This window comes from Pelophylax lessonae (assembly GCF_965119305.1).
Source record: "Pelophylax lessonae genome assembly, chromosome: 10".
Taxonomy (NCBI): domain Eukaryota; kingdom Metazoa; phylum Chordata; class Amphibia; order Anura; family Ranidae; genus Pelophylax; species Pelophylax lessonae.
In genome coordinates this window covers 20,898,459-20,922,115 of record NC_138777.1, presented here as the reverse complement: position 1 = coordinate 20,922,115, position 23,657 = coordinate 20,898,459, and the positions used below count along the sequence as shown (strand labels likewise).

General features: G+C 42.9%; 1 protein-coding gene across 1 annotated transcript in view; it reads right to left on the bottom strand.

The window, feature by feature from the left end:
* Positions 1-23,657, bottom strand: part of SLC67A1 (solute carrier family 67 member 1) — a 114,835-nt gene that overhangs the window by 34,574 nt on the left and 56,604 nt on the right. Inside the window, exons 5-7 of the mRNA XM_082269921.1 lie at positions 13,391-13,506; positions 13,188-13,298; positions 10,801-10,901 (exon numbers count right to left, since the gene is read on the bottom strand). Coding sequence (XP_082126047.1) covers positions 10,801-10,901; positions 13,188-13,298; positions 13,391-13,506 — 328 coding nt within the window. The remainder of the gene's footprint in view (positions 1-10,800; positions 10,902-13,187; positions 13,299-13,390; positions 13,507-23,657) is intronic.

Sequence of the window (23,657 nt, the reverse complement as noted above, 5' to 3'; positions counted from 1 at the left end):
CACATTTTTCGTTTTTTGTTTTGGTTTTTGGATATTGATCTGTTCATTTTTCAATCAGCGCGACTTATTTTGTACATTATTTTTTAGGGTGTGGTCACACTTGAAGTTGCTGCTAATTATTTATTATTGACCTATAGCGCAGTTAATCCCCCTTTTTTCTATAAAACATCTGGGTTGCCAAGGTTAGCCATCACTGCTATAGGGGAATGACACCGGGGCCGGCCTCTCATTGATCCGGGTGAACGTCATATGATGTCCTCCCAGATTGCACCCTATATTGCAGCGGCACAATCTGTCACCATCTGCGTCCACCCGACACAGCCGATGACTGATCACTGTATTAGCCCAGTGTCGGTAACCAATCACAGCACGTCACATGACAGATGTAAGCAATGGGTGGCTTCCTTTCAAGCCATTCATTGTGTACAATTGTGTTGATAGCTGTGATTGGTCACTGTGATCACATGGTACAGACTGGGCCAATCAGAGCCCATATTTGCCATGTGATCAGCTGTGGCCAATTACAACAAAACAAACTGAATGAATCGATTTTATTCAGTAAAATGCTTGCATATAGCAATGAAATTAATTGCTATATGTGGACATAATGTGTTAAAAATAAATAAATGCTGATCACTTCCTCACAGTAGTACAATGTTACTATGGTAACATTATATTGCTCTGGTCAAAGTCTGTTAAAACAAATTGTATATATAAAAAAATAAAAAATATATAATAAAATATTAAAAAATAAACCGCACGAGCACGGAGGGACGGGGCGCTTTAAATTCTTTTTTTCTTATTTGTTTAATTTTTTTTATTTTTATACTGTACCTTAAATTTTATTTTTTTTTTGATCACTTTCATTGCTGTCACAAGGAATGTAAACATCCCTTGAAACAGTAATAGGCAGTGACAGATACTCTTTATGGAGGGATCTGGGGTCTAAAAGACCCCAAATCCCTCCTTTGTACTTCAAAGCATTCAAAACGGCAACTTTGGCTGTTTTGAATGCTGTCATTAAAGGCTACCGATTTTAAACTGTAAGCGATGTTGTGACATCGCTTCTGGGTTTCTGCACCGGAGACCCAATGAAAGCCGAATCAGGCTTTGTTCGGGTCTTCGGGCAGCCGGAAGACATACCGGCTGGTCGCTCAGGTCTCCTGGTGGGACAGGAGACCCGGGTGAGCCACGGAAGGTGGTGGGAGGGGGGTTAATTTTCATTAGCTCTTAGCTTCATTATGTCACACTACATGTTGGCATTCATGGCTCCCTCAATGAACTGGAGCTCCTCAGTGCCAGCAGCACTCATGCAGCCCCAAACCATGACACTCCCACCACCGTGCTTGACTGTAGGCAAGACACACTTGTCTTTGTACTCCTCACCTGGTTGCAGCCACACACACCTGACACCATCTGAACCAAATAAGTTTATCTTGGTCTCATCAGACCACAGGACATGGTTCCAGTAATCCATGTCCTTAGTCTGCTTGTCTTCAGCAAACTGTTTGTGGGCTTTCTTGTGCATCATCTTTAGAAGAGGCTTCCTTCTGGGATGACAGCCATGCAGACCAATTTGTTGCAGTGCGGCGTATGGTCTGAGCACTGACAGGCTGACCCCCCACCTCTTCAACCTCTGCAGCAATGCTGGCAGCACTCATACATCTATTTCCCAAAGACTACCTCTGGATATGACGCTGAGCACGTGCACTCAACTTCTTTGGTCGACCATGGAGAGGCCTGTTCTGAGTGGAACCTGTCCTCTTAAACCACTGTATGGTCTTGGCCACTGTGCTGCAGCTCAGTTTCAGGGTCTTGGTAATCTTCTTATAGTCTAGGCCATCTTTATGTAGAGCAATAATTATTTTTTCAGATCCTAAGTGAGTTCTTTGCCATGAGGTGCCATGTTGAACTTCCAGTAACCAGTATGGGAGAGTGAGAGCGATAACACCAAATTTAACACACCTGCTCCCCATTCACACCTGAGACCTTGTAACACTAACGAGTCACATGGGACAGAGGGGGAGGGGAAATGGTTAATTGGGCCCAATTTGGACATTTTCCCTTAGATCGCAGATCGCCGCCATTACGCGTTAAAAAAAAAAAACAACAAAAATGACAAAAATCTTTCCCTTTGTTAGTAAACGCGATAACTTTTGTGCAAACCAATCAAAATACGCTTTTTGCGATTTTTTTTACCAAACATATGTAGCATAAAACAAATTGGCCGAAAATGTTAAAAAATTTTGTTTTTTACATTTTTTTGGGGGAATTTCATATAAAAAAATGTGAAAAATATTGTTAGTTTTACAAAATTGACGCTTTTTTTTTGTTTATAGCACATGATCAAAAAATCACACAGGTGATCAAATACCACCAAAAGAAAGCTCTGTTTGTGGGAAAAAAAAGGACGTCAAATACGTTTAGGTACAGTGTCGCATGACCGCGCAATTGTCCGTTAAAATCACGCAGTGCCGAATCGCAAAATACCCCCTGGTCAGGAAGGGGGTAAAATCTTCCGAGGCTTAAGTGGTTAATGGCTGTATGTTTAGTTATTTTGAGGGGACAGCAAATTTACACTGTTATACAAGCTGTACACTCACTACTTTACATTGTAGCAAAGTGTCATTTCTTCAGTGTTGTCACATGAAAAGATATAATAAAATATTTACAAAAAAATGTGAGGGGTGTACTTACTTTTGTGAGATACTGTATATATATATATATATATATATATATATATATATATATATATATATATATATATATATATATAATTTTATTGGACAGATTTGGTCTAATTATTTAGATGTATGTCTATTGTTTTGATACTATTATCTCGGTTATGTATGTTTTCATGGAAAATGCCTTTCTTTTTCAAATAAGTAAATAAATAAATAAAAATGTTACTAGCATGTTGATGAGAGGGTAAAGGAGAAATCAGAGAAGGAAACATTTAAGCAGATTAGACTTTAGCTTTAACCTTTAAAGCTATTTAGCAATCTTTGTTATCAGAATCGGAGAATGTGCTTTCTGTTACGAGAATCGGAGAATGTGCTCTGTGTTTTCTATGTCGCTGTGCCCGGAGACATCACGGAGTTCCGGAAGCCGGGATGTTTATGGTCCCAGTGTGTTATGAAGATTATAACCTTCTCTGATCTTTTATTTACCATTAAAACTTCATCTGAAATGTTATCGGCGGTCCATCTGTTTGCGTTGTGTAGGAAAACATGGCGTGTGTACACTTCCGCTATTTACAGGCTCCGGTGTTGTATGTCCAAACACGGGACGGTTTAAAGTAAACACAGCCTTTTCAAAAAATGTCCTATTTAATATCTTTGCGGTAATGACACAAACAGAAAAGGGAGATCAAACAGATAAAAATAGACCGGCGTGCCGTGACTAAGGCCTAAAGCAAATGTTAGGCTCTACAGGGACACAGGCTGCCGGGTTCCTAAACCTAGGTTAAGGAAATTTCCTCCATTTACAGAGACGCTCCCATTTTATTCAACTCATGTTGTAGTTGAGTGATCACATGACCTAGCAGAACCTGATCATTCCCAAGACAACCGAGAAAAGAGCTGATGGCAAGGCATGGCAGTGGGTAAGTGATCACATGACCTAGCAGAACCCGATCATTCCCAAGGCAACCAAGAAAAGAGCTGATGGCAAGGCATGGCAGTGGGTAAGTGATCACATGACCTAGCAGAACCCGATCATTCCCAAGGCAACCAAGAAAAGAGCTGATGGCAAGGCATGGCAGTGGGTAAGTGACTACATGACCTAGCAGAACCCGATCATTCCCAAGGCAACCAAGAAAAGCGCTGATGGCAAGGCATGGCAGTGGGTAAGTGATCACATGATCTAGCAGAACCTGATCATTCCCAAGGCAACCAAGAAAAGAGCTGATGGCAAGGCATGGCAGTGGGTAAGTGATCACATGACCTAGCAGAACCCGATCATTCCCAAGGCAACAAAGAAAAGAGCTGATGGCAAGGCATGGCAGTGGGTAAGTGATCACATGACCTAGCAGAACCCGATCATTCCCAAGGCAACCAAGAAAAGAGCTGATGGCAAGGCATGGCAGTGGGTAAGTGATCACATGACCGAGCAGAACCCGATCATTCCCAAGGCAACCAAGAAAAGAGCTGATGGCAAGGCATGGCAGTGGGTAAGTGACTACATGACCTAGCAGAACCCGATCATTCCCAAGGCAACCAAGAAAAGCGCTGATGGCAAGGCATGGCAGTGGGTAAGTGATCACATGATCTAGCAGAACCTGATCATTCCCAAGGCAACCAAGAAAAGAGCTGATGGCAAGGCATGGCAGTGGGTAAGTGATCACATGACCTAGCAGAACCCGATCATTCCCAAGGCAACAAAGAAAAGAGCTGATGGCAAGGCATGGCAGTGGGTAAGTGATCACATGACCTAGCAGAACCCGATCATTCCCAAGGCAACCAAGAAAAGAGCTGATGGCAAGGCATGGCAGTGGGTAAGTGACTACATGACCTAGCAGAACCCGATCATTCCCAAGGCAACCAAGAAAAGCGCTGATGGCAAGGCATGGCAGTGGGTAAGTGATCACATGATCTAGCAGAACCTGATCATTCCCAAGGCAACCAAGAAAAGAGCTGATGGCAAGGCATGGCAGTGGGTAAGTGATCACATGACCTAGCAGAACCCGATCATTCCCAAGGCAACAAAGAAAAGAGCTGATGGCAAGTCATGGTAGTGGGTAAGTGATCACATGACCTAGCAGAACCCGATCATTCCCAAGGCAACCAAGAAAAGCGCTGATGGCAAGGCATGGCAGTGGGTAAGTGACCACATGACCTAGCAGAACCCGATCATTCCCAAGGCAACCAAGAAAAGAGCTGATGGCAGGGCATGGCAGTGGGTAAGTGATCACATGACCTAGCAGAACCCAATCATTCCCAAGGCAACCAAGAAAAGAGCTGAAGGCAAGGCATGGCAGTGGGTAAGTGATCACATGACCTAGCAGAACCTGATCATTCCCAAGGCAACCAAGAAAAGAGCTGATGGCAAGGCATGGTAGCGGGTAAGTGATCACATGACCTAGCAGAACCCGATCATTCCCAAGGCAACCAAGAAAAGAGCTGATAGCAAGGCATGGCAGTGGGTAAGTGATCACATGACCTAGCAGAACCTGATCATTCCCAAGGCAACCAAGAAAAGAGCTGATGGCAAGGCATGGCAGTGGGTAAGTGATCACATGACCTAGCAGCGCTGGATCCTTTACAAGACAACCTAAATAGGAGCCTATGGCTTGCCAGTGGTTGACAGGACCTAGAAGAGCCCGATCATTTGCAAGGCGACCGAGACAAGAGCGGATTGTGTGGCAAGGCAGTGGTTGAGTGATCCCAAGACCCAGTAGAGCCAGATCATTCACAAGGCAACCTAGGCAGGAGCCAATGACATGGCAGTGGTTGAGTCAGATCATGACCTAGCAAAACTAAATTATCCACAAGGAAGAATAGGCAGGTGCCTAAAGGCTAAGTTCGCATCTCCCTGCATTTACAGGCACGCTCACATTTTTTTACACTATGTCACAGTTGCGTGATCACATGACCTAGTAGAGCCCCATCATTCACAAGGAAACCTAGGCATTAGCTGATGGCATGGTATGGTATGGCACGGCACGGCAGTAGCTGAGTCATCACATGACCTAGCAGAGTTGGATCATTTACAAGACAACCCATTTAGGAGCCTATGACCTGACCTGGCAGTAGTTGAGCTACATCATTCATGGGGCAACCTAGGCAGGAGCAAATGGCATGGCCTGGCACTGGTTGAGTCAGCCCATGACCTAGCAAAGCCCGATTATCCACAAGGAAGCCTAGGCAGGTGATTAAAGGGTAAGTTCACCTCTTTCTGCATTTACAGGCACACTCCCATTTTTTTCATATGTCATAGTTGAGTAATCACATGACCTAGCAGAGCCCAATCATTCACAAGGCAACCTAGGCAGGAGCCAATGACATGGCAGTGGTTGAGTGATTCCATGACCTAGCAGAACCTGATCATTCCCAAGGCAACCAAGAAAAGAGCTGATGGCAAGGCATGGCAGTGGGTAAGTGATCACATGACCTAGCAGCGCTGGATCCTTTACAAGACAACCTAAATAGGAGCCTATGGCTTGCCAGTGGTTGAGTTATCACAGGACCTAGAAGAGCCCGATCATTCGCAAGGTGACCTAGACAAGAGTGGATTGTGTGGCAAGGCAGTGGTTGAGTGATCCCAAGACCTAGTAGAGCCAGATCATTCACAAGGCAACCTAGGCAGGAGCCAATGACATGGCAGTGGTTGAGTCAGATCATGACCTAGCAAAAACTAAATTATTCACAAGGAAGCACAGGCAGGAGCCTAAAGGCTAAGTTCGCCTTTCCCTGCATTTACAGGCACGCTCACATTTTTTTACCCTATGCCACAGTTGCATGATCACATGACCTAGTAGAGCCCCATCATTCACAAGGAAACCTAGGAAGGAGCTGATGGCATGGCATGGTATGGCACTGCACAGCAGTAGTTGAGTCATCACATGACCTAGCAGAGTTGGATTATTTACAAGACAACCCATTTAGGAACCTATGGCCTGACCTGACAGTAGTTGAGCTACATCATTCATGAGGCAACCTAGGCAGGAGCAAATGGCATGGCCTGGCACTGGTTGAGTCAGCCCAGGACCTAGCAAAGCTTGATTATCCACAAGGAAGCCTAGGCAGGTGATTAAAGGGTAAGTTCACCTCTTTCTGCATTTACAGGTACACTCCCTTTTTTTTCATATGTCATAGTTGAGTAATCACGTGACCTAGCAGAGCCCAATCATTCACAAGGCAATCTAGGCAGGAGCCAATGGCATGGCAGTGGTTGAGTGATTCCATGACCTAGCAAAGCCAGGAGCCTAGGAAGCCTAGACAGGAGCTTAAAGGTTAGGTTCACATTTTCCTGCATTTACAGGCACATTCCCATTTTTTTCAATCTAAATCATAGTTGAGTGATCACATGACCAGCAGAGCCTTACCATTTACAAGGCAACCTAGATAGAAGCCTATGGCCTGGGATGGCAGAGGGTGATCCCATTACCTAGCAAAGCCAGATCATCCACAAGGAAGCCTAAGAAGGAACTTAAAAGTAAAGCTCACAATTTCCTGCATTTACAGGCATGCTCCAATTTTTGTGATTTCATGACCTAGCAGAGCTTGATCATTCACAAAGCAACCTAAGCAGAAGCCAATGGCCTAGCGTGGCAGTGGCCCCATCATTCACAAGGCACCCTAGACAAGAGCTCATGGCATGTATGGCAGTGGTTGAGTGATCACATGACCTAGCAGAGTTAAATCATTTACATGACAACCTAAGTAGGAGCATATGACCTAGCCTGGCATTAGTTGAGCAATCACATGACCTAGCAGAGCCCTATCATTCACAAGGCAACCTAGGAAAGAGCTGATGGCATGGTAGTGATTGAGTGATCCCATGACCTAGTAAAGACAGATTATCCTCAAGGAAGCCTAGACAAGAGCTTAAATGCTAAGTTCTCCATTTCCTGCATTTACAGGCACACTTCCATTTTTTTTTTAACCTATGTCATAGTTGAGTAATCACATAGCATAGAGCTGGATCATTCACAAAGCAACCTAGGCAGAAACCAATGGCCTGGTTTGGCAGTGGTTGAGTGATTACATGACCTAGCAGAGCCCCATGATTCACAAGGCAACATAGACAAGAGCTCATGACATGGCATGGCCGTGGGATTGAGTGATCCCATGACCTAGCAAAGACAGATTATCCACAAGGAAGCCTAGGTGGCTCCTTAAGGGCTAAGTTCACAATTTCCTGCATTTACAGGGACACTTCCATTTTTTTTCAACCTATGTCATAGTTGAGTGATCACATGACATGGCAGAGTTGGATCATTCACAAGGACACATGGGCAGTAGCCTATGGCCCAGAGTTACAGTGGTTGAATGATTACGTGACATAGCAGAACCCCATCATTCACAAGGCAACCTAGGAAAGAGCTGATGGCATGGTAGTGCCTAAATGATCACATGACCTAGTGAAGCAAGATCCTTCACAAGGAAAGCTAAGCAGGAGCTTACAGGCTAAATTCATGTTTTCCAAAAACTAGTCTATGCACTCAAAGGGCCCCAGTAGATATTAAACAATGTTAAGCTTTGTAAAATGTTCATTAATTTTATTGTCCTACTGGTAAGAAATGTGGACTTCCCCTAAAAGCCTGGTTGAAAAACTCCTAGGTAGGTAGCAATTCCTATGTCCTGCCTTCATCCTGCTAGGATGTGAAAACTGCTAGACATTTACTCCCAGCCTTACAGAAGTGAAGACTAACGATTTTCAGGAAGAGATGAACTTTGCCTTTGGTGCCTGGATTTTCAGTGCTTGAATGATCAGATAATTTAGCAGAGCAGGATCATCTACAAGGCAAACTAAGCAGGAGCCTAATGCCTGGTGCGGCAGTGGCTGAGTGATCACATGACCTAGCAGAGCTGAACCATTTACAAGGCAATATAGGTAGGCGCTTAAAACCTGATGTGGCAGTGGTTGTATGATCTCATGACCTAAAAAAGCCAGATCATCCACCAACCAATGAAAGAGCATAAGGCCAGGTTAGGCCTTGTGATCATATGACCTAGCAGAGTCAAATCATCCACAAGGCAACCTAAGCTGGAGCCTAAGGCTTGGCAAGGCAGAGATTGAGCGATCATCTATTAGTATGGGTGGCAGTTGATGGGAGACCCCCATGGCCTCTTCCATTCCATGAGTCAGAAAAGGTTCTCAAAGCTGCTTTCTGTGCTGACAGGAAGCAAAGGGAAATCTCACCAACAAAGACACAGATGGCAATGAAAAGCCGACAAAGGCTCTGACCCATCTCGTCTCTGTCCAAAAAAGAATGCTGCAGTGACCTCTCGCTGTGGAAAGGGGGGCCCTCGTGGGCTCTCCCTCAAAGCCTCCATTGATCAGCAGTGGGAAGCAGAGGGTGAGTGGACACTTCAATCTCCCTATGGCAGCAGTGCAGGTGCTTTGATGTGGGTGGTGTTGCATTGCCCCCGAGTGTCCTGACTCCCAGTCTCAGATCTCCGCTTGTATGATCTCGCTGGCAGATGAATATCCAGACAGATGTACTCTCTCTCTAACTCCCTAGGTGCCAAGAGGAAGAACTTTCCCAGGCAATTTAATAAAAAACCCTCTCCCCATGTCCTACATGTCCTACTGCACAGTGCCTATTGGGATATGTAGTGTTAGGTGTCTACTCGTCCCATTATATGGTGGCCATCTCAAACTACAACTCCCAGGATTCTCAGCACTCTGCATAGAAGTCTATGGGCTTGCTTGGCTTTAGCTCTCCCCCTGCTGTTGGTGCAGCATTACATCAGTATCTAAGTAGAGGGAGAGAAGAATAACAGGCAGTGTTTTCTTCTCCATCTTGTTGTAGCCCAGCACTTGGCTACACTTACATTATATACAGTAAAAAAATAAGGATAGTCTCTTTAGCGGCGCCATGCAGGTGTCAAACTGGTGGCCCTCCAGCTGTTGCGGAACTACAAGTCCCATGAGGCATTGCAAGGCTGACAGTTACAAGCATGACTCCCACAGGCAGAGGCATGATGGGACTTGTAGTTCCGCTACAGCTGGAGGACCGCCAGTTTGACACCCCTGCGCGGCCAGGGCCGGGGCAGTCTGTGAAAGAGAATGTCATGATTGATCAGGAGTTTTACCTGATAAACTCTCATATGATGCATTCCCACCACAGGAAAAACTAAACACCAGGGAGAAAAGGGGGTCATTTAAGTGCTTCCGGACCTCCCACCGGCAGCGGGAACTCCGATGCACAGGGCAGGTGGCTCCGATTGCCGCCTGACACCCGCGATCGTTCCCCGCTGAGAGAGAAGAACGGTCAGCTGTTGGAAAACACATCTGACCGTTCTTCTCTCTGGAATGATCACAGAGTGCCTGTGATCCTCCTATAAAGGATCACAGGTCTCTCTGATCATTTCACAAGCCACGCCCCCATACAGTTAGAATCACTCCCCTAGGCTCACATTTAACCCCTTGATCACCCGCAGTGTTAACCCCTTCCCTGCCAGTGTCATTATTACAGTAACAGTGCATATTTTTAAACCTGATTACTGTAGTAATGTCACTGGTCCCCCCAAAAGTGTCAAAAATGTCAGTTAGGGGTCTGATCTTTACGCCGCAATGTCGCAGTCCCACTAAAAATCGCAGATCGCCGCCATTACTAGTAAAAAAAAGAACAATAAAAATGACAAATATTTCCCGTAGTTAGTAGACGCGATAACTTTTGCGCTTATTGCGATTTTTTTTTTACCAAAAATATGTAGCAGAAAACAAATTGGCCTAAAATGTTAAAACATTTTGATTTTTAAATTTTTTTTTGGGGGGGGGGGGGGATACTATATAGCAGAATGTGAAAAATATTGTTTTATTTTTTCAGAATTGTCGCTCTTTTTTTGTTTATAGCGCAAAAAGTAAAAATCGCACAGGTTAATCAAATACCACCAAAAGAATTCTCTATTTGTGAGAAAAAAAGGACATCAATTTTAGTTGCATACAGCGTCGCACGACCGCGCAATTGTCCGTTAAAGTAACTCAGTGCCGAATGGCAAAATATGGCCTGGTCAATAAGGGGGAAAATCTTCCGGTCCAGAAGTGATTAAAGTGAGTGTCAGCCTGAGAACCTGCATCCTGTATGGGTAGGAAGTAGCATTTTACATATATCGCAGTGCGTTTACTTACCAGCTGCATGATGCCAAAATAGGACATTAAATATCCAGCCGTCGCCGCATTAAGAGCAAAGAAGTCAACGGAAATGATAGGAAACATGAGCATGAAGACACCTGCAGAGACACAAAGTACAATAAATGGAGGTCTAAACTTCAACCATGATTTCAAGCTTACACAGGGAACGTCTCCCCGCCCCCACATGACCCCCCTGGGTACATGAGCAGCCAATTACCATGCACCAAAGCTGTCATGTAAAATGATAAAGAGTCACATGCTTACCCTGCATGGCCGAGCAGAGCAGGAGGGGAGAGAATAGAAATATGTGCTGCTGCTGGGATGGCTGTAAGAGTGAACCTGTTGCTTGGCTCTACATAGGCGAAGCACAAATTCTAGTTAACCACTTGACCTCCATAAAATGCATGAAGGTAAAAAAAACCTTGAGCCTTTAGAACCACTTTAATTACTTCAGCCCCAAATATATCTGTGATCCTGCGCACAGCTGCCGCCCTGTAGCAGTAAAATTTCTATAGGGTGGTGAGTAAGTGGATAAAGAAGTCACATTAGAAAGAACAAATTATCTTCTGGTCTATAAATTAATTCTTCAATACTTTTGTTTAGTTGTAAATAGAAATGCTGGACGATTTCATAGAGCAACATATCTTTGTCTTTGCCATAAATGTTCTTAAGCTCCCCCCCTGTTTGAAGCCCGATTTGTGTATGTTCATGACCAGGCCATTTTTTGCGATTCGGCACTGCGTTACTTTAACTGACAATTGCGTGGCCGTGCGACAATGTACCCAAATAAAATGGATGTCCTTTTTTTTTTCACAAACAGAGATTTGATTTGGTGGTATTTGATCACCTCTGCGTTTTTTTATTTTTTGGGTTATAAACAAAAAAAGGCCGGAAATTTTGAAAAAAAAAAAAAAAAATATTATATAACTTTCTGCTATAAAACATATCCAATAAAAAAAATTGAAAATATCTAATTTCTTCATCCATTAGGAGTCTTCAAACTATGGCCCTCCAGTTGTTCAGGAACTACAATTCCCATCATGCCTAGTCCTGTTTGTGAATGTCAGAGTTTTACAATGCCTCATGGGACGTGTAGTTCTGCAACTGCTGGAGGGCCGTAGTTTGAAGATCCCCAATTTAGACCAATATGTATTCTGCTACATATTTTTGGTTTTGGCATATGGCATGGCAGTGTGAACTGCCTGTGAGTCGGGTGCGATGGGGGAACCTGCAGTGGATTCGCAGGGTTTCCCGCATCGCACCAATGTGAACTGAGCCTAACACTGAGATCCCAGTGATCTAACACTGCCGATCGCTTGGTTCTCACAGCTCAGCGAGCAGAGAGCTAGTGACAATCAGCTCTGGCTGTCTAGGGGGCGGGAGTGGCCGGCTCAGGCTTTCATCGGCTCGCTGTGAAGCTGTAAGGTTTGCCAGTTTCCCTTAGTCAAGATGGTGGTGCCAGCACCCTATAGCTGGTTAAAATATCGGCTCACGTGTGGATAGTATTGGATCCCTGGACAGGTAAGTGTCTTAATATTAAAAGTCAGCAGCTACAGCAGAGGCATAACTAGAACCTTCAGGGCCCCGGTGTAAGAAACCATGAAGGGCCCCCCTGACCTCTGGCCAAGACACTACCCTTCAAGGCTGGGGCTCTTCCCACTGATCCTGGGGCCCTTTATTACGGTTCTGCAGTGGGCCCCCTTCCTGCCATCTTGGGGCCTCCCCACGGTGGTGGAATGCCAGGGCCCGGTCGCAAGTGTGACCTTTGCGATCCTGGAAGTTTGCCCACTGGTGTCAGTAGTTTTCTATTTTTTTGGTATCTTAATTGTATTATTTTTTATCATTTTATTTTATTTTTTTACAATGTGACTGACTATGACTCTGTCCATTCAGAAAAGGAAGGAGCTGGTAAATTACATATTTACCGACCCCTTCCTGGTTCTCTATTGTGACACATCCCCTGCAGCAGCCGGCAGGAGAGGGGAGGGGGCACAGTGGGGGGGGGGGGGGAGGACAAGGAGAGCACACAGGGGCCCAGAGACAGCAGAACACAAGTGAACTGGATAGGAGGAGCTGCGGGGTAGCATACAGAGGAACCAATCTCCATTTTCATCCTGCAGCTACAGGAAGAATAAGGAGGACAGGGATTTCTCTATATGCTGTCCCCCACCGCCCCTCCTATCCAGGTGTACAGGGGAGCCACACAGGCCCCCTGGAGCATGGGGCCCGGTTGCAATTGCAACCCCTGTAACCCCTGTAGTTACGCCCCTGTTCTTAATATTTAAAATTCAGCAGCTACAGTATTTGTATATGTGTGAACCGGCACCATAGCTCTCCTGTGTTGTTCATCAAAGATAATGGAGTTTTTTTTTTCTAATTATTACCAATCGGGAAAGCAGAGATGACCTTCACTATGAAGACGGACGTGACTCCGGGATAGTTCATGAGCCTGAGCAGTTCTCCGACACTGAAGACGCTGGTAGACTTGGGTTTACCTGGAATGGAAATTGGCGGTTGGTGAGAATGGAAATTCCCAGAATTATATAATCAGGCCTGGAGCGATTAACGTGTAATGACAAAGCCTTACTTTGTTCAGCGACGGGCTTCCCTTGCGATTTTTTGGTTTGTACCGGTATGTAAATTAAAACGATGACACAGCAAACGAGACTGGCAGCCAAGGCGATGAAGGAGGGCGTATACAGTCTGCAAATACAAAGAAACGCACATCAGCATGGAGCCAAAACATAATTAGTGGTAATTGGGTCTATGCTCTATGCCACATGTTCACACATTACAGGGAGCAGATGGGTTCAAGGGGACCTGTATTCCGAAATGCAACTAAATGAGTGGTGGGGGACATTCGGACACCGATTGTTCGCCTCTTCTTTGTGTTTCTCATGAGATCAAGCCAAACATGGGGATTTTTCAACATGCATTTTGGCATGTGTGAAGATGCGCATGTTAGCAGATGAGTGGGGGTGGCATTAAACCAAAACTGTAATATATTGCAGCTTACCAACCATTGGATGAGGTGACTGCATTTGTTTTCTTTTTTTTAACCACTTGCCGACTGGCTCGGCGGCGCATAATCACGTACATGTCGGTGATTATGTGAACACGGTGTCAGCGGAGCTGCGCTCCCCCTGTAATCAGACACAGCGGGAGCCAGACCGCTGGAGGCGCGGCCACAATCGCCGCCAGCCTCCCGCCATCTTCGAGGAAACTGACAGGAGAGCCGCCTGCCTATGTAAACAAAGCAGGTGGCTCTCCTGTCAGACAGGCACAGTGAGATTGTGTGTCTCAGCTAAACTGAATCACTGATCTCTGTGTGCCTTTCACAGAGCCCCCCACAGTTAGCAAGCACCATTTAGGAGCACACTTAACCCCTTAACCACTTAAGCCCCGGAAGATTTTACCCCCTTCCTGACCAGGGCCTATTTTGCGATTCGGCACTGCATGACTTTAACGGACAATTGCGCGGTCGTGCGACGCTGTACCTAAACTAAATTGACGTCCTTTTTTTCCCACAAACAGAGCTTTCTTTTGGTGGTATTTGATCACCTGTGCGATTTTTTCATCATGCGCTATAAACAAAAAAAGAGCATCAATTTTGCAAAAATAACAATATTTTTCACATTTTTTTATATGAAATTCCCCCAAAAAAATGTAAAAATCAAAATTTTTTAACATTTTCAGCCAACTTGTTTTCTGCTACATATGTTTGGTAAAAAAAAAATCGCAAAAAGCGTATTTTGATTGGTTTGCGCAAAAGTTATTGCGTTTACTAACAAATGGAAAGATTTTTGTCATTTTTGTTGGGTTTTTTTTTAACGAGTAATGGCGGCGATCTGTGTTTTTTTTTGCGGGACTGCGACATTGCGGCGGACAGATCGGACCCTTGACTGACATTTTTGGGGTTACAGTGACATTACTACAGTAATCAGTGCTATACATAAGCACTGTTACTGTAAAAATGACACTAGCAGTGAAGGAGTTAACTGTATTGGAGAGGGAGGGGTTAAGTGTGTCCTAGGGGCGTGCATCTAACTGTGATTGGCTGTGGCTACTGGTGTAAGAACAGAGATCAACGGTCCTACATAGTAGAACCGTCTGATCTCCATTCTTACAAAGGGGAGAATGACAGGCGGCTTTCTTTACATTAGTCGCCTGCCTTTCTTCCGGTGTAACGGACGATCGTGAGTGACCGGCGGGCATCGGTCCGCCAGGCACACGCGCGGGGGGGGGGGGGGTCCGTGACCGCGCGGGAGCGCGCCTTCGGCGGTGCGCGCTCGCTCCCTAGAAGCCTCACAGGCTAGCGACGTAGTCCTACGTCGCTTTGCCTGTGAGGGGCTGACTGCCGCAGTAAATAGTCGTGCGGCGGTCGGCAAGCGGTTAATCACAGTAACAGTGCATATTATTTCGCACTGATCACTGTATTGATGTCACTGGTCCCCAAAAAGTGTCACGGGGTGTCATATCTGTCCACAGCAATGTCGCAGCCCTGCTAAAAATCGCTGATCGCCCGCCATTACTAATAAAAAATAAATAAATAAAAAGTCCAAAAATCTATCCCATAGTTTGTAAACGCTATAACTTTTTAGCAAAAATATGTAGCATAATACAAATTGGCCTAAACTGATAAAAAAATTGATTTTTAAAAATTTTTTATTGGGAATTTTTTATAGCAGAAAGTAAAAAATATTTTTTTCAGAATTGTCGCTCTTTTTTTGTTTATAGCGCAAAATCAAAAAACCGCAGAGGTGATCACATACCACCAAAAGAAGGCTCTGTTTGTGGGAAAAAGGGACTTAAATTGTATTTGGGTACAGCGTTGCACGACCGCACAATTGTTAGTTAAAGTAACGCAGTGCCAAATCGAAAAAAATGGCCTGTTCATTAAGGGGGAAAACCTTCCGAAGCTGAAATGGTTAAGCTTTTTTTCTCTCCCTCTGTTTTCAGAGTGATCTGGGCAGTGACACACCTCCTGTATTAGAGCGCCCCCACTCTGGATGAAGGAGAACAGGTGGCACCTTTGGACAGCAGCATTGTCAGTCTGAGGAAGGGGGAGGTATTCAATGTTTTAGTAGATTTAAAGCGTAACTCCACTTTGTTGAGAAAAAAACATTCCCCTCTGGGTGATCTCTGTACATTACAAGGATTTTAACAAACTTTGTTGCAGATTCCTACCTTTTGTTATTCTGAAGAAATCATTGTTTGTTCCTCTGTGCTGAGTGGGTCTAATGGGAGTGGTTTCATAATTATCTATCAGCTGTGGCAGCTGCAGGGCTCTAATGAGGAAAGTTGCTGGGCCTGCATCCCTTTAGACGTGTTCCTATTGGGAGAATCTCACCAAAAATGACATTTTTGTTGCAGGGGATGCCAGAAATCTGACTTGTATCTTAGTGCAGACTTCTGGGAAAATTGGTGAGCCAATCACACAAGCAGGAAATTATGTTTCTGGGGGTGTGGTCAGTATACATTCTGTGTACAGAACAGCTCCAGGCGGCCATATTGCATTGCATTTTCAGAAAATTACAACAGCTGCAGATTGATAAGGAAAGGTCATTTTTAATAACATTGAATTACAATATGATTTGTGTCACAATTGTATACGCTATATTGTTTTTTTCTTTATTTGCTATTTCCCCCCCCCCCCCCCCCACAAAAGTGGAGTTACCCTTTAAATACACTAACACATTAAAGCTGAACTCCAGATACTACTTTGTAATCAAATACAGCAAACTGTTTTTTTTCCCCCTTTTGGGATAAAGGTTTTACAGTAATAGAAAAAAGCTGATCATTGTAAGCACCCCTGTCAGTAAAATATTTACATAAATGTAAGGGGTGTACTTACTTTTGTGAGATACTGTACATGATTTTGCACAGATCGGCCACCCTGTAGCAGTAAAGCTGCTATTGGGCGGTTGACAACTGGTTAAACAAGCCGGAGTGACGGATGTGACCTATAGAGCTGTAACATGCAGTCATTGCTTGGCAAGGTGCATACAGTCCAATATTCACTTCCCATCAGGACTGCACAGAAAACAGTTGTTCTCTATGCAAACACCCATTACTTGTTTACACAGGATATGAACCCGACTGAGCAACTCGGATTGTGCTTTTTATTTTAATTCTAGTACCATCCACACAGAGAGCCGTTTTATGTACTGCTCTGATCTGCTCTCTGCCCGTCTCCCAACTCTCATCCACTTGTCTCAAGAAAACCAGCAAGATGACTATTTGGTGACTGTAGACGAATTGCTTGTTCACACTAGCCATTTGGGGGGGGGGGTGGTAAAACCCTGAGCTTTTATGTCCTGTCCCCAGGGGCTGACTGGTAACTTTCAGCCCAGGGGGCAAGTACAAACCAGAAAACTCAGCCCCCCTCCCACTCTCCCTCTTCCCGTCCTCCTACTGACCCCCATTCCAGGCTGAAGCCCTGCTCCAGGTACTCTCTACTCACTGGCTAAATCCGGGTTCCCAACCTGGCCAGCAGGGGGCGGTGGGGGGGATCTGGGACAGCTTGGTTGGGGCTGGCCGGGAGAGAAGAGTCTTCAATGGGGCGGCGAAACGGCCTCTGCTCAGACACAGCTTACACCATCCATGCTGGGGGGGGGGGCTTCGCTCTGTCCTTGTCTTCATCCCGCACTCAGTAGGTCAGTGGTGTGGACTTTTTGCTTCTCTTTACCAGGAATCCCTTAAGGCAGGTATGCGGCAGGCAGCCTTTTTACGGGGCATCAGAGCAGCCCAGGGGGCAGTTGTCCTCCCCTGCCCCCCCCCCCCCCAACTATCCTCCATTTAGCTGGCCAGGGGTGTACACATGCTGCGCCGGAATTACACCCCCTGGCGCTTTTGGTGCCCCTGCTGAATGTTATCCTTTCAAGTGAAAGGGGTCACTCTGAAAGCACGCCATGCATTGCACTTGGTTGTGGTACGCTGGGGCGGGGTTCAAGCAGAAGGTGAGGAGGTAATGCAACGGCTCCGATTGCCGCCTGACACCCGCGATCGTTCCCCGCTGAGAGAGAAGAACGGTCGGCTGTTGTAAACACAGCTGACCGTTCTTCTCCCTGGAATGATCACAGAGCGCCTGTGATCCTTCTATATAGGTTCACAGGTCTCTATGGTCATTTCAGAAGCCACGCCCCCCACAGTTAGAATCACTCCCCTAGGCTCACATTTAACCCCTTGATCACCCATAATGTTAACCCCTTCCCTGCCAGTGTCATTATTACAGTCCCCCCAAAAGTGTCAAAAATGTCAGTTAGGGGTCCGATCTGTCTGCCGCATTGTCGCAGTCCCGCTAAAAATCGCAGATCGCCACCATTACTAGTAAAAAAAAAAAACCACAATGAAAATAACAAATCTTTCCCCTAGTTTGCAGACGCGATAACTTTAGCGCAAACCAATCAAAATACGCTTATTGCAATTTTTTTTTGTATGTAGCAGAATACAAATTGGCCTATAATTATGGAAAAATTTGACTTTTACATTTTTATGGGGGGGAATGTTATATAGCAGAAAGTGAAAAATATTGTTTTTTATTTTCAGAATTGTCACTCTTTTTTTGTTTATAGCGCAAAAAATATAAATCGCACAGGTGATCAAATATCACCAAAAAAAAGCTCTATTTGTGTGAAAAAAAGGGCATCAATTTTATTTGGGTACAGCGTCGCACGATTGCGCAATTGTCAGTTAAATTAATGCAGTGCCGAGTCGCAAAAAATGGCCTGGTCATTAAGAGGGCAAATCCTTCCGGACCAGAAGTGGATAATAACGTACTTGTCCTTTAACCCCTTTGCACCAACCTGAGCCAGCGCTTAAAATAGCCTCAGGATCCTGTCCTACTGAATCTTGATAGTCGATAGTTGACTGTGAGCTCTGGTCACAGTTCTGGGGGTGTTAATGGAGTGTGCCCCAGAACAAGAAAGCGTCACATATAGGCGGTGGCTGGGTGTTAGGCAGTGGCAAAACTACCAGGGTCATAAAGGTTGCACTTACATTCCACCACCGTGGGGGGGCCCAAGACGGCATGAAGGGGGCCATTGCAGAACATGTGAAAGGGTGCTGTTGCGGGACTGTAAGGCTCGATACGCACTGCTGCAACCCCAGAGTTGAGTGACTTGCTTGCGAATTTTGAGATTGAAAATTGCAGTCTATGGCACTCGAATCGCACCACAGTTGCAGAAAAGTAGTGCAGGAAACTTTATTTTTGTCGCATTTGTTAAGCCGGCACCCATTGAAATAATTGACTTGTCATGCGACTTTATGTGTCAAAAGTAGCATGATAAGTCCCAGCAGTGTGAACTGGACCCAGCAACGGGAGTAAAGGGCTCGGAGGGAAGGGCTGCAGGACCGATAGGAAGGGAACTTGTACTGATGGAAAGGGCCCCAGGCAGGCAGTGGTGCCCTTCAGGATTTCTTGCACCAGGGCCCTGAAGATTCTAGTTACCCCTCTGGCATTAAAGGTCACCTATCCTGCTGTCGCATATAAACGTTATTGTCAAAAGTATTGGGACGCCTGCCTTTACACCAGGGGTCTCCAAACTATGGCCCTCCAGTTGTTCAGGAACTACAATTCCCATCATGCCTAGGCATGTCTGTGAATGTCAGAGTTTTTCAATGCTTCATGGGACGTGTAGTTCCGCAACAGCTGGAGGGCCGTAGTTTGGAGATCCCGGCTTTACATTCACATGAACATTAATGGCATCCCAGTCTTAATCCGTAGGGTTCAATATGGAGTTGGCCCACCCTTTGCAGCTATAACAGCTTTAACTCTTCTGGGAAGGCTGTCCACAAGGTTTTGGAGTGTGCCTATGGGAATGTTTAACCATTCTTCCAGAAGCACATTTTTTCCACATCATTTGGTGGAGGGGGGATTATGGTGTGGGGTTGTTTTTCAGGGGTTGGGCTTGGCCCCTTAGTTCCAGTGAAGGGAATTCTTAAGGCGTCAGCATACCAAGACATTTTGGACAATTTCATGCTCCCAACTTTGTGGGAACAGTTTGGGGATGGCCCCTTCCTGTTCCAACATGACTGCACACCAGTGCATAAAGCAAGGTCCATAAAGACATGGATGAGCGAGTCTGGGGTGGAGGAACTTGACTGACCTCAACCCAATTGAACACCTTTGGGATAAATTCAAGACTGTGAACCAGTCTTGTCCAACATCAGTGCCTGACCTCACAAATGTACTTCTGGAAGAATGGTCAAACATTCCCATAGACACTCCTAAACCTTGTGGACAGCCTTCCCAGAAGAGTTGAAGCTGTTATAGCTGCAAAGGGTGGACCAACTCCATATTGAACCCTACAGACTAAGACTGGGATGCCATTAAAGGTCATGTGCGTGTAAAGGCAGGCGTCCCAATACTTTTGGTGATATAGTGTATGTCATACATAAGCCAAGTATGGTTGAACTGTCCCTAAATTTTAGTTCATTTGTCCTTAAAAAAAAAATACATTTTTGCGACCCTGCAAATGGGGTCACGGGAACTACGGAAACATCAGAAAACATTTTGTGTTCCTATAAAGCCCCAAACCAGGAAATCCATTATACAGCCTCCACGTCCCCTGGACCTCGTGGTGGCCCTCGGCCCTCAGGCCATACTCTGTACGGGAGGAAGTTATCTCTTTCAGAGCTGTAATTATTGCCGGTCCGCAGGGCAGAAGAATTAAATCCGATGGAGGATTTCCCCATCTCTGATCCAGCAGCTCCCCCTCCTCCCTTTCATACATACTGCGGCAGTGACATGAGCCTCACCCCACTACGGGAACAAAGGAGCCATTGTGGCGGCCATCTTGCACAGACGTGATTAGCGATGTCAGAAAGGACACTCTGTGTGTCCAGTGCTTGGCTTCCTGACCATATTAGACGTTTACTGTAAAGGAAACAAAAGGCATCGGGGTCTGCAAAATCTCAAAATCTGACAGATTTGGAAGAATATTTGTGCAAAATGTCCCGAAAAGCAGGAAGACTCATCCATATTTGTGACGAGGACTAAAGTGAGAGTTTCATGGGGGCACCAGCTGCTTTTACAGAATCTATGTAGACATTTTAAAGGGGAATGTTGACTCATTCTATGGGTACAGAGGACACGTTAGGGCCAAAACTATCCAAAATTGTATTGACTGGAAAAAAAATCTTTTTTTATATTTTTAATGAATATTTTTAATATTAAAAAAAAAAATCTATTTAAGCATTTATTACCTATGTTGACTCATTCTATGTGTACAGAGAACATGTTAGGGCAAAAACTATCCAAAATTGTATTGACTGGAAAAAAAAATAATATTTTTAATGAATATTTTTAATATTTAAAAAAAAAAAAATCAATTTAAGCATTTATTACCTATGTTGACTCATTTTATGGGTACAGAGAACACATCAGTGCCAAAACTGCCCAAAATTGTATTGGCTGGACAAAAAAAAATTACATTTTTAAATATATTTATTGAATATTTTATTGAAATTTTTAAAAAACAAAAACAATTTAAGCATTTATTACATATGTTGGCTCATTCTATGGGTACAGAGAACATATTAGGACCAAAACTATCCAAAATTGTATTGGCTGGATAAAAAAAAAAAACATTTTTAAATATTTTTAATGAATATTTTTAATGAATATTTTATTGAAATAAAAAAAGAAAAGGAAAAAACAATTTAAGCATTTATTACCTATATTGACTCTTTCTTTGGGTACAGAGAACACGTCAGAGCTAAAAAAAAATATCCAAAATTGTAATGGCTGGACAAAAAAAAAAAAAAAACATTTTTTAAATATTTTAATGAATATTTTATTGAAATATTTATTGAATATTTTATTGAAATATATATATGAAAAACAATTTAAGCATTAATTGCCTATGTTGACTCATTCTATGGATACAGAGAACATGTTAGGGCCAAAACTATCCATAATTGTATTGGCTGGACAAAAAAAAAATGTTTTAAATATTTTTAATGAATATTTTATTGAAATAAAAAAAAAAAAAAGAAAACCAAATTTAAGCATTTATTACCTATATTGACTCTTTCTTTGGGCATAGAGAACACATCAGAGCTAAAAATATCCAAAATTGTATTGGCTGGACAAAAAAAAAGAAACTATTTTTAAATATTTTAATGAATATTTTATTGAAATAAAAAAAAAAAAAAAAAAACAATTTAAGCATTTATTACCTATGTTGACTCATTCTATATGTACATAGAACATGTCAGGGCAAAAACTGCTCAAAATTGTATTGGCTAGACAAAAAAAATACTAATAATAATAATAATAATTTTTAAATATATTTATTGAATATTTTATTGAAATTAAAAAAAAACAAACAATTTAAGCATTTATTACCTATTTTGACTCATTCTATGGGTATAGAGAACATGTTAGGGCCAAAACTATCCAAAATTGTATTGACTGGACAAAAAAATTTAATTTTTAAATATTTTTAATGAATATTTTTTATAAATATTTTATTGAAATTAAAAAAACAAAAATAATTTAGGCATTTATTATCTATGTTGACTCCTTCTATATATACATAGAACATGTCAGGGCAAAAACTGCTCAAAATTGTATTGGCTAGACAAAAAAAAAAATAATAATAATAATAATTTTTAAATATATTTATTGAATATTTCATTGAAATTTAAAAAAAAAAAAAAAAACAATTTAAGCATTTATTACCTATGTTGACTAATTCTATGGGTATAGAGAACATGTTAGGGCAAAAACTATCCAAGATTGTATTGACTGGACAAAAAAATTTAATTTTTAAATATTTTTAATGAATATTTTTTATAAATATTTTATTGAAATTAAAAAAACAAAAATAATTAAGGCATTTATTAACTATGTTGACTCATTCTATGGGTACAGAGAACATGTCAGCGCTAAAAATGCCCAAAATTGTATTGGCTGGACAAACAAAAAATTTAATTTTTGAATATTTTTATTGAATATTTTATTGAAATTTAAAAAAAAACTAAAACAATTTAAGCATTTATTGCCTATGTTGACTTATTTTATGGGTACACAGAACATGTCAGGGCCAAAACTATCCAACATTGTATTGGCTAGACAAAAAAAAACATTTTTTAAATATTATTAATGAAAATGTTATTGAAATAAAAATAAAAAAAACAAAGAAAAAATAAATAAAAGCATTTATTACCTATGTTGACTCATTTTATGGGTATGCAGAACATGTCAGGGCCAAAACTATCTAAAATTGTATTGGCTGGACAAAAAAATAAAAATTGTGAATATTTTTAAACAATATGTTAGTGAAATTGAAAAAAAAAAAAAAATACAATTTTAAGCATTTATTACCTACAGTAACTAGAATACTAGATAAACGAATACAAACAAAACTAAACAATTTATTTCGTCATGCACATGTCTAGATTCTCTTATTGTGTAGATTTTACACAGCGTCCCAACTTTCTTTTGGAATTGGGGTTGTACAACCAAAGTAAAAAAACACTATTTTTAAAATGGATTAGTTTGCTACCCTCTGTGGATATTTGACCCAGAGAAGTCTGGAATGGTGGTGTAACCCATAGTAATAGAATAGCTTCCTTGATTATGTAATACACAAAACCCTCTATGCTGTCATCATTTATGTAATACATGATACAATTTACGTATCTGTTCTCACTACATTGTTGCGGTTGGTAGTCACAGTGCTGTTGGATGAGTTTTAATGTCATGATGAGGAAGAGAACAAATAATTTCAAGCACACCGTAGATATAAAATTATAAAAAGTGACACAATTTACAGGAAGGAAAATAAAGTCATTTGAGAGTCCACCCTGCTTTGTGGATAAAAGCTAAACCCCTGAACCCAACACTC